The sequence below is a fragment of the Clupea harengus genome, chromosome 7 (genome assembly GCF_900700415.2).
Source record: "Clupea harengus chromosome 7, Ch_v2.0.2, whole genome shotgun sequence".
NCBI lineage: Eukaryota > Metazoa > Chordata > Actinopteri > Clupeiformes > Clupeidae > Clupea > Clupea harengus.
The window spans coordinates 16,492,357-16,502,873 of NC_045158.1; the positions used below are offsets into that span (position 1 = coordinate 16,492,357).

Sequence of the window (10,517 nt, forward strand, 5' to 3'; positions counted from 1 at the left end):
AGCAGTATAAATCCATCCATCATCCAGACAGACGGTTCCACTGGTAGTCCATGAAATGCCTCAGTGACACCTTACTGCCATGGATTTGGCCACTGCTTGTAAAATTGTGGTGTGTGTAATGGATGGCATCCACATGAAACATTACTTATTTTATAACATTTCCCCATTCAATATTGTGTTCCCTAGATTAATATGAGTCTTGGAATTAGTATTGTTGCGCTTACTCTTGATGGGTCATCTTAACTTACTGCAGCTTGGTTGTATTTCAGTTGTCAGACGCTGTAAAATAAATAAATGTAGATGTAAATGTAAATGTAAATAGTACAAACAAAGCATACTACCCCAAATAGTGATGAATATTGTTGAACAATGATTATGTTAGTATATTTGTCTTTAGGTTGCAGTCAGTTTCAGATAGAGGCATCTGGAATCTTCTGATATTTACAATAAATCAGAGGTTTAGTGTGATTTCTTGCCATTTGCCATCTACATTTTATTATGTTTCTTCTTTACCCCTTTTCATTCCCCAAATCTCCCAGTTTCTCAACACAAGGTGGTTCACATAGACTTTATTCAAGACAAATATGATGTCTTATAGCCTATCACACATATATCTTGCCAATTACAGATAAGGTAGGATGTTGATAACACAGCAGCCTATGACAATGCCTCACACCCGGTAGGATTCAACGCAAACGCACAATTGATAATTACACATGTAAGAGCTATTTCATTCTTTTCCATTTCATTTGCAGGAATATAATGAAATTATACATAAGCAACAATTATTCCAGAGTTAACAATTACTGTCAAATGGATGGTCTCTGACAGAAGCCTTTGTGTTCCAGATTAGGGCTATGACAAATGAGGCCAGATTTTCGAACGCAAGAGGGCGCGTTTGCGTGTATTATGGCAGCACATCTTCAGTCGTTTTGCATAGCCTGCTCGCATGCCAGGCTCAAACCAAGCCTCGCCAAGTGCACTGGCCGTTGTTATTGTGAACACACAGAAAGTATCTGTATCTGTTTTTGCAGAGGTAGGCCTAATATTGTTTAAATATATTTATAACATCAACATCGTGCTTTTTCAACGGGATCTCAGATACGATATGTATTTGTCATTTTGCACAATTAAAATAAATAATAATAATAATACAAAACAAACACATCAAGGCAAATTTCCGAATGAGTATACTACCTAGGTATATTATCGAATGCATTATTTAAAATATTGACAAACTCAATTTATTCTGTATATTCTATGCAACAACGTTGGACAGACTGCTGTTGTTGTTTTTTTAACAGAGCCAAATTCACCTTGCTCTAAAGATTATACCACGTGTCCCACAGCGTTTAAGTCCATCATTACCTGCAATTATGTTCTGTAATTGAGTTTTGGTGTAGGAAAAATCCTGTTGCACAGTCTCGTGCCTCCCATTGGCTTCGGCGCCGCTGTCTTGTTTAGCTCTAGACCTCCGCGTTTGTGTGCCTAAAAAAATAACCGAACCTATACGCGACATGCATTCATATCAAAAAGGAAACAAAGTAGTAATTTGCAGAACCGGACAAGCTGCATATGGGTACATTGTGAATTGTCAAATTCACCCGTTGTACATACTTTTCTTAATGTGTGTTACTTGATACCTACTGGCCCATAACCTGTAATAACAAAATCATATTATATTTTCATTATTATTAATAATTTGGACGGACCCAGTAACGTAACCATTCAATTCATTTTAAGCAACCCTATTAAGGAACTTCACATGAAAAGTCCACTTAAATAAAGAAAGAAGTATTGAGTCAAACATTTAAAAGAAACCTATGAATAACTTTAGTCGTATGAATTCATATGGAGTTATATTCTCTCTACAGACCGTCTCCGGTAGAGGCTTATGCTTGAGGAATTTAACATGGCCTTGCGTTCAGATGCTTTGGGGCAAGTAAACTCTATTGTCACGTGAACATAATAAAGGCATACTGGGGCGAAAACTCAGAAATAATGCCTTGAATCCTGAGGCGCTGCTCGGGCAGAGTCCTAGGGGTCTGCGCTGCGATAATAGGAACAGCTGCTCGTCCCTTCAGAACCAATCAGCTTACAATGAAGGGCGCTACGTCAGCCCAATGGCCAAAGAGTAAAGCTGAACACAAGAGAAAGAAAGAGAGAGAGAAAGAGAGACAGACAGAAAGAGACAGAGAGAGGGAGGGAGAGAGAGAGAGAGAGTGGCCCATCAATGCTGTGACCAGGCATCGGAGCTCAAACACACACCCCAGCCGAGGAGCACACCATTCGGGGAAGATCGACAGCTCATCCGACTCTCACCCACAATTCCGACTAAAACACACGGGTACTAAGTGCTTCCACCTCGATTTGAAAGTGGACCTAACACCGCCTTACTTTCTTGACATGGGAGACATGGGGGATCCGCCGAAAAGTAAGTGCTAATTAAATTTTATCACACGGAAAACTTTTTCACAGCAATATTATTGATTATCCTGAGATCATAGTCTGAATTGTGAAAAAGCTTAAAAAGTGACACATTTTTTCAAAATAAATAAATAAGTAGACAAAGTTGCCCAGGCCAAAGTTCGGTCTTAAGTTTAATGCAATATTATTTGAATTGCAGGCAACAAATTGACAGGTGAATCATATAATTATGATAATATTATTGATTGTTTCAATTTAGTTAATTTGTGACGATAAATGCTAGGTATTGCCTGAGATTACATTAGTGTGTATATTTATATCATTATGGAATACACTGTTCACGTTATCTTTTGAGAACGGTTACATTTTAGGAGGCACAGTACCCTACATTTGAAACATCGAATACTAACACACATAATACAAGTAAATTCACATTAGTTGTTGATAAAGGGGAATTATTTTTTTAATAAAAATAGATTTACTCTTTACATAGCTTTGAAAACAGCTATTTCCTTTTCTTATAATGCTACCATTTTAACTTTTTTCTCTCTCTTCTCGTTTCACCAACAGAAAAACGATTAATTTCATTGTGCGTTGGATGTGGGAATCAAATCCATGACCAATACATTCTGCGGGTATCTCCCGACCTGGAATGGCATGCAGCATGTTTGAAGTGCGCCGAATGCAACCAGTATTTGGATGAGTCGTGTACTTGCTTCGTCAGAGATGGGAAAACGTACTGTAAAAGGGACTATATCAGGTAAAGCAGATTTTGTTTGTCATTTACAACACCTAAATGTTTATGTATTGCCTATAAGATGTATACCAAAACATATGGATGCTACAGTATCTCATAAAACCGTGTAAAAGAAATGACAATATTCTGGTGTGTTTAGATTAATCTCTTACCATTTTGTCTATTAATTGTGAGTAATTATGTTACGTTGCAATTAGGTTGCAGCTAATGGTGGTTCTGCTCATATATGTATTGCAATCCAATACTTAGATCAAATGGTGTTTTAAAATTAAAGCTGATGTCAAAGCTGCTATCAGTACAGATCTAGTTTAGTCCACTGATCACTTTATGTTCGTTTATACTGAAAGCAAGACGTTCATACAGGATGACAACACTATATGTGCAAGTAAAGAAAAATCAATTAGTGATATGTATACCTGTGCTGATAATGATGATGATAGTGACAATAATAATGGTAATAATAATATTTATTATTATTATTACAATTATTATAATAATAATAATAATTACGAAATCATTGGCCCAAGCTAAACTTAGCACAGATACAAACGTAAGGCCTACGTTTAGTCTACGCTAGACCTATATGTTAACCTACTGCTGTGTGGTCAAAATGCTGCTTATTTTTAACATGAGCATCCTCCAGTTGACCAATATATCAAGATCTTGACTAGTTTTCTATCAGTCCTTTTGTCCCACTGATTCCCAAAACAAATAATTATCGCCCAGTTTCTCTGTCTCACCTTGTTGTGTTTTAACATTAAATCAGCCGATCACATTTAGTTCCCTCGTGAGAATCTGCCGGATATTTCACCATTTCAATCGTTTCCTGTCATTTTCTCTGCAGATTATATGGAATAAAATGCGCAAAATGCAACATCGGCTTCAGCAAGAACGACTTCGTCATGAGAGCTCGCTCGAAGGTGTATCATATTGAGTGTTTCCGATGTGTGGCCTGCAGCCGGCAGCTCATCCCTGGGGACGAGTTTGCTCTTAGGGAGGATGGCCTGTTTTGCCGAGCCGATCACGACGTGGTGGAAAGAGCCACCCTGGGCGCTGGAGACCCCCTTAGCCCATTGCATCCAGCAAGACCCTTACAAATGGCAGGTAGGTTTGTCATTTCTAATTTGACGAAATGTTTGCTGGCAGACAAAAATTCGTAATTTGAGGGATAATATGAAATATTTAAATCCATAAGATAACAAATATGTCTAACGGTTTGCTCCACAGCTGGGCTACGTTGTTGTAAGACATGAGAAAATGTAGCTATTTCTATTTTCAATTTGTTTTACGGTGATGGACAAGTGCATTTGTGACAGCCTTGACAATAGAACAAAGTGATGGCTTTTGCAATGAGGTTAAGTGCTCTATTACAAAGTCGACCTTGTTTTCTGTATACAGTTCCGTTACTGACGTACAATATTAACATCAAGAGAGAGATAAGCGTACATGTACACATATTGGTCATCAGCCAATGGCATCGTCAGCACAGTTCTGAAAAAAATAATAAATTAATGAATATTTTCGAATCGCCCGATCGTTCACTTACACGATAGCTTCAATGCGAACCAGAAATGACTGTCATACGTGTATACATTTTAGAAACAGGGATTCTCACCTCACCTTTCAAGACAGACTGACAGGACATTTTAGGGCAGGGTAACAACAAGAAAAGAGGCCTATATGAAATCAAGAATGTAAAATATGCAATGTAAAATGTAAAATCACCTGCAAGGACGCTGCCGCAGTGTATGGAGATCAGTTGTGTTATATTCATTGTCAAATGCATATTTTCAGCCGACTCTCTTTTTACCCCAGACCTAAATAACTGTAAAATGAAACATACATTTGTCTGTCACAGAAACCGAAAGCAACTTCGAGTAGTCTGTTAGCCTCATTCCATTTAAATGTTTTGAAATAATACTTAAATCGTTTCAGAGAAATCAAATCTCAGTCGGATTTTAATTTGCATTTGGAGGCATAGCATAAGCCTCCGCTCCCGTAGCCCTCTCCCGAACCTTCATATGAAGAAATGTAAATTCCAAAAATAGCCTACCTGACAGAATATACCTACATTCACAATTTTCAGAATTCGGGGTGAAGAAATCAACTGATCCAAAATAAATTAAATTGTCTTTATGTAATAAATAGTTTTCTTTCCAATTTTCTGAAAGAGGCAAGTGAAACATCTTGTGTAACACGCAGATATGAATTAAATAAATTATTATAGTCGAGTATGAGGTCAACCTTAACTACCTTATCACCAGATGATTCTACACCGAATGTCTTGTTCTAATTGCTCTGATATCAGGAATATGATTAACGAGGACAAACTACGAAGGCATTGTATGTGCCTAATCCACAGACCTTAAATATTGTACATTGTACTTTGCAAAAGTAAAATACGGCATATAGACCATTCTCCCAGGCCATATGGTGTTTCATTCTGCATGTCTTACGCATGGCCCTATAAGGTAAACTTGGCTGCTTCACTTGCACGGTTTTGCTCAAATAACTTTAGCTATGTTGTATGCACAGCGTTTTCCACACGACTTGTATAACTACTCCTAAAGTTAATCCATGGAGTCTGCTAATTATCAAGTTACGAGACTATTAGTGAGGAGGGGGCAGAAGTACGTGACGTGTAAACTATGGGCACTGTTCCCTTAAACTATGGGCCCATAGGATCCAGGACCAAACAGCATTGCATGTGGAATAGCATCCGTTCATCGCCTTTGAATGGGACAGACAAACGCGCAACCATAAATGCCACATATACTTAGTCTTTCCAATGTGGTAACACATCAAGTACTTACGCACGTCAGTATTTGAATTTCAAGTGGACCGTGTTGAAAAGTGACAAAATATGTAGTCTATACACAAGTTTTTTAACCCCAACTTCTGGATCCCATGCGCCGCATGCCAACGCAACTGGTTGGCCAACTAGACAACTCCTAGCGCACCAGGAGCTGGACCAGTGCGAAAAATAGATGTTTATTTACTCGTTCTTTCTTACTTACAGCAGAGCCCATTTCTGCCAGACAACCTGCGCTTCGGCCCCACGTCCACAAACAGCCCGAGAAGACAACACGCGTCCGGACAGTGCTAAACGAGAAGCAGCTCCACACGCTACGGACCTGCTACAACGCCAACCCCAGGCCCGATGCACTCATGAAGGAGCAGTTGGTGGAGATGACGAGCCTTAGCCCGCGGGTCATCCGAGTTTGGTTTCAAAACAAGCGGTGCAAGGACAAAAAGAGGAGCATCCTCATGAAACAGCTCCAGTCGCAGGCGCCCAATGACAAATCGGTGAGTAGGCTGTAAAAGTAAATCTATACAGATGATAACACGGAACAGATTGCATGTGTATATGAAATCATAAAATGCCATAATGACTGATAAGCCTACCATCTCAGGAGCGCTGTGTTTAAGATAAATCTGCATGCGTATCTAGAATGCACTCTGCAAGACATAAACATTGTAAAGGGTCTTTTTCTGTTACACACGCTCACAGTTTGTAGAAAATACAATTTCACTTTTACTCACTCCACAGTTATTAATATTAAACAAAAAAGGTGTCTTTCAGATGTGGAATTTCAAATATATATCCGTTAATTTCCATATCTGACAACTAGTATATCTGGGACTATATGCAGAATATCCAGGGGATGACAGGGACGCCCATGGTTGCCACCAGTCCAGAAAGACATGATGGGGGTTTGCAAGCAAACCAGGTGGAGGTGCAAAGTTACCAGGCGCCTTGGAAAGTCCTCAGTGACTTTGCGCTGCAGAGTGAAATCGACCAGCCAGCATTTCAGCAACTGGTGAGTGCCAACAAGGAGCAAAATACGCCAATTAATGCAACACTACGTTAAATAATAATAATAACAATAATAACACTAATGATAATAATAATACTTATGATAATAATAATACTTTTCTTTCCAAATGTTTCAGGTAAATTTCTCGGAAGGAGGACCAGGTTCGAACTCGACAGGGAGCGAAGTGGCCTCCATGTCCTCGCAGCTTCCCGACACTCCAAACAGTATGGTGGCGAGTCCCATAGAGGCCTAGGATACATGGATAGTCTCCTCTTTTAAAAACTCCGCCAAGTGAGTCGAGGAGTGACTTATCATTCTGAGGAGCGAACACCATCCGCCACGACCATCCTCAAGAACTGCAACCAGGCCGCTTTGTATGAACAACCAACCCGGTTGCATTAATACACTGTGAAGACAATCATGGGATTTAAGGCGCTCGGATCTACTAGACAAGATAGACACGAGTGCACCTGCCGAGCGTTGCAAAAAAAAAAAACTGTGTGAGACGATTTAGCGTTCAGAAGATTCACCTGGTAAACAGAATTACTGGTGTGTCAAGATGCAAGATGAGAGTCAAACCGTCCTTGCACATCATACAGCATGGGAAGTTCCGCTGCATCACGCCCCTTGTGTGAAGTGCTGTGGGTTGGAACTGAGGTTTGCAACAGTTTTGCCAAAAATACCCACAATATATCATTTTGGGGTGGATCTCTGTGATATACTGCAAAAGACGATTTTTTTCATAAGCAGGCTGACACAGTGAGCGCAGCTGGACTTGCCTACACCAACCAGAGACTGTTGATTCTATTCTATTGCAGCTTGGGATGAGATAAGGCCGCAAATAGCCTATGGCATTTGGAAGGATAGGCAGAGAGGTGTACAGCTTTCCCAGATATTTTTCTTTATTTTTTTTTGGTTACATGGTTTCATTTGAAGCCCACGTACTAAAAGCATTGCAACAAGGTATACCTCTATTTTGCCACAAGCTTGGTGGGAATTTTATGTGTTTGTGTCCGTCCAAGAACATTTTTTTTCTTTCCCAAAGATGTGTATAGTTATAAGTTATAACCATTGATTAGCCCTGGAAAAAGGTTACTTTTTGTTTGTTCATGTATTACAAAATAATGATAATAATAATTTATTATTTATTGTCGGAAGACCTGCCACTTTTTGTGTACCTTTCTTTGCTGAAGTAAAAAGGAGTAAAAAAGATGATGCTATTGTGGACTCTGAATTATCAGTCACACTTGATGTGTCCTGTCGTTTGATTAAATGATGTAAAATAACGCCATATGTAGAACTATATCTTCAGGAATATTTCAGTAATAAAAGTTTGACGTACTGTAAATATTGCGTCCATGTATAATATGCGACGATCCATTTTCGTTTACTTTGACCGCCGTCATAATCGTCTGGCAGTTTAAGTAACGGTGAACGTAAATCGATGACATACAGTATGACAAATATTTCTTGTGAATGTTGAGTTCTGTGAACTGGTTGTAGGCATATAAGACGATCAGCACAACGGTGTACTAGCAAAAGTAGGTTTCTGTGAAATAATCCTGTGGGTATGGTGTTGTGAGTATATAACATTTTAAGAATCAAGCAATTTCCAAACGTCCATCAAGTTTCGGGTTTGGTGAGGCAATATTCCCAATCTCCACGACAAGCAAAATGCAAGGAGAAACAACCAACCCATCTTTCTAGAATCGTATGCATTTAAAATGCCACGTGAACATTGTTTCTCATAAAAGTATAAACAGAAGTGCCAGATTACACATGCAAACACACACACACACACGCCTGCACGCACACATGCATAGCGTACACACAAGCATGCACGTTCGCTAGCACATTAAAGCGCCAGAGACACAGCCATGAGTAGATGGCAAGCACCACAGTGGACATGTAAGTCTCGTAACAGCTGCTGGCCTGAGAAGAAGTTGTTGTATTCACTCCTAAACAGAACGGGAGATTCAGATTAAAAGTAAGTTTATTTTGTAAGTGATACAATTTAGTTTTGAAGACTAAAATGTAAAGGATGCACCAGACGACCCTTGCCCTCTGCACCGTACTCAACTGGGTATGAGGGCATTTCCCTTTAGCATTGAAAATCGGAGCCATCCAAGAGAATCTCTTGCAAACAAAAGTATAAGCAGTTGTCATCTTAACGCGTTTATACATTTTTGTTGTTGTTTGGCATTTGGAAGATGCAGTTTCCGAAATTAATCGGGCAGTTGCAGTTAACTAATGGCAGTCAGCGTCACCTCCAAAACTAGGATGAATGCCTAACCTCAAATTATATCTGTGATTCTTATAGCCCCAAGCACCAGCTGAATTACTTTATATTTATCTATATCTAACTGAACTTAATGTTTCTACATAAGGTAGGCTACTAGCCTCAAATACAATTAATAGAATGTAACACCACCATTAGTGACTGCACCTTTATTTTGGATAATTTAAATGTAACTGATTACAAAGTCACAACTGTGGGATGCAAGAATTTTACAGTGAGATATTTTTTCTCTCAAATCTTGACACTGTCTATACCAAAACACAATATCAATGCAAAGGAAATAAGTAAGTCAGAACCTCTGTGAACATGTTTAACTTTTAAACTAAAATGTACTTTTGAATCATTCAATGTACCTTTATCAGTATAAGATAATACACAGGGGAGTTTTCATTGTCTGTTCAGTGGATGAGCTATGCCTTAGTCCAAAGACTCCTTTGGCGCTAGGTTTGTGAAATCTCCCATGCAGCCTTTCAGTCCTACAGACTCTGATCTGGCATTAACCAAAAAGGCATAGAACACAGAAAACACAATTTGTCCCAACTATGGGATTATATTCTTTTTTTATTTTTATCAGCACTGCAGAATACAAAATAGCCAAAAACGGGACGAGAACAGACAACCACTTGGATATGTCCTGGATCTAGCCCTGATCTGGTGAGGATTGGCCGGGTCTACGCCAGACCACAGGCACCTGTCTCCAGAGTCATCCATGTCTGGGCCTCCATCTTGCTGCTGGGCGTCCTCTCGAAAGAGAAAGGGATGAGAGGGAGAATGAAAGTGGGAAATGTGTTACAAATGGCAAACAATTGTGGAAAAAGAAAACAACTCTCAAAATTCTTCAAATATCTAGGTGATAATTATGAACTAGGCCTTTAGTCATACTAACTGTGACTATTGTTAGCCATAGTTTAGGTAGCAACCTGTGCTTATGCTGTAGGCTGTTTCTGCCATGTACAATAGCATCTGGTTGAACATAATAGCTGAGTTTTCTGTATCATATCATTCAAAAAGAGATGTGGTGAACAGAGTTTATTTGGCATCTCAATCTGGTTCGATTTGACTGGATCCTATAAGCGTGGTTTGCCTGTTTGCTAAACACATGTTTAGCGATGGATTCTTCCAGGAATGACAACCGTAAAAGATGACACAATGACTATAATCCTGATGTCATCTGAGGTGACCTCACAGACAAACAGGCGATGACTGACAGCCTCAT

General features: G+C 39.3%; 1 protein-coding gene across 3 annotated transcripts; it reads left to right on the forward strand.

Moving 5' to 3' along the window:
- The first annotated feature begins 2,097 nt into the window (after positions 1-2,097).
- On the forward strand, positions 2,098-8,350 carry isl1a (ISL LIM homeobox 1a). 3 transcript variants are annotated; one of them, XM_031570684.2, is made up of 6 exons: positions 2,098-2,434; positions 2,998-3,187; positions 4,029-4,288; positions 6,207-6,490; positions 6,838-7,005; positions 7,139-8,350. In XM_031570684.2, exons 1-6 carry the CDS (start codon positions 2,101-2,103, stop codon positions 7,253-7,255), a joined length of 1,353 nt encoding a protein of 450 aa, XP_031426544.2. In that variant the 5' UTR covers positions 2,098-2,100; the 3' UTR covers positions 7,256-8,350. The 3 variants fall into 3 exon arrangements, with proteins under 3 accessions (XP_031426544.2, XP_031426543.2, XP_012684019.1); XM_031570683.2 differs by having other exon boundaries at positions 2,100-2,434; positions 6,204-6,490; positions 6,817-7,005; XM_012828565.3 differs by having other exon boundaries at positions 2,102-2,434; positions 6,204-6,490.
- Positions 8,351-10,517: the final 2,167 nt, after the last annotated feature.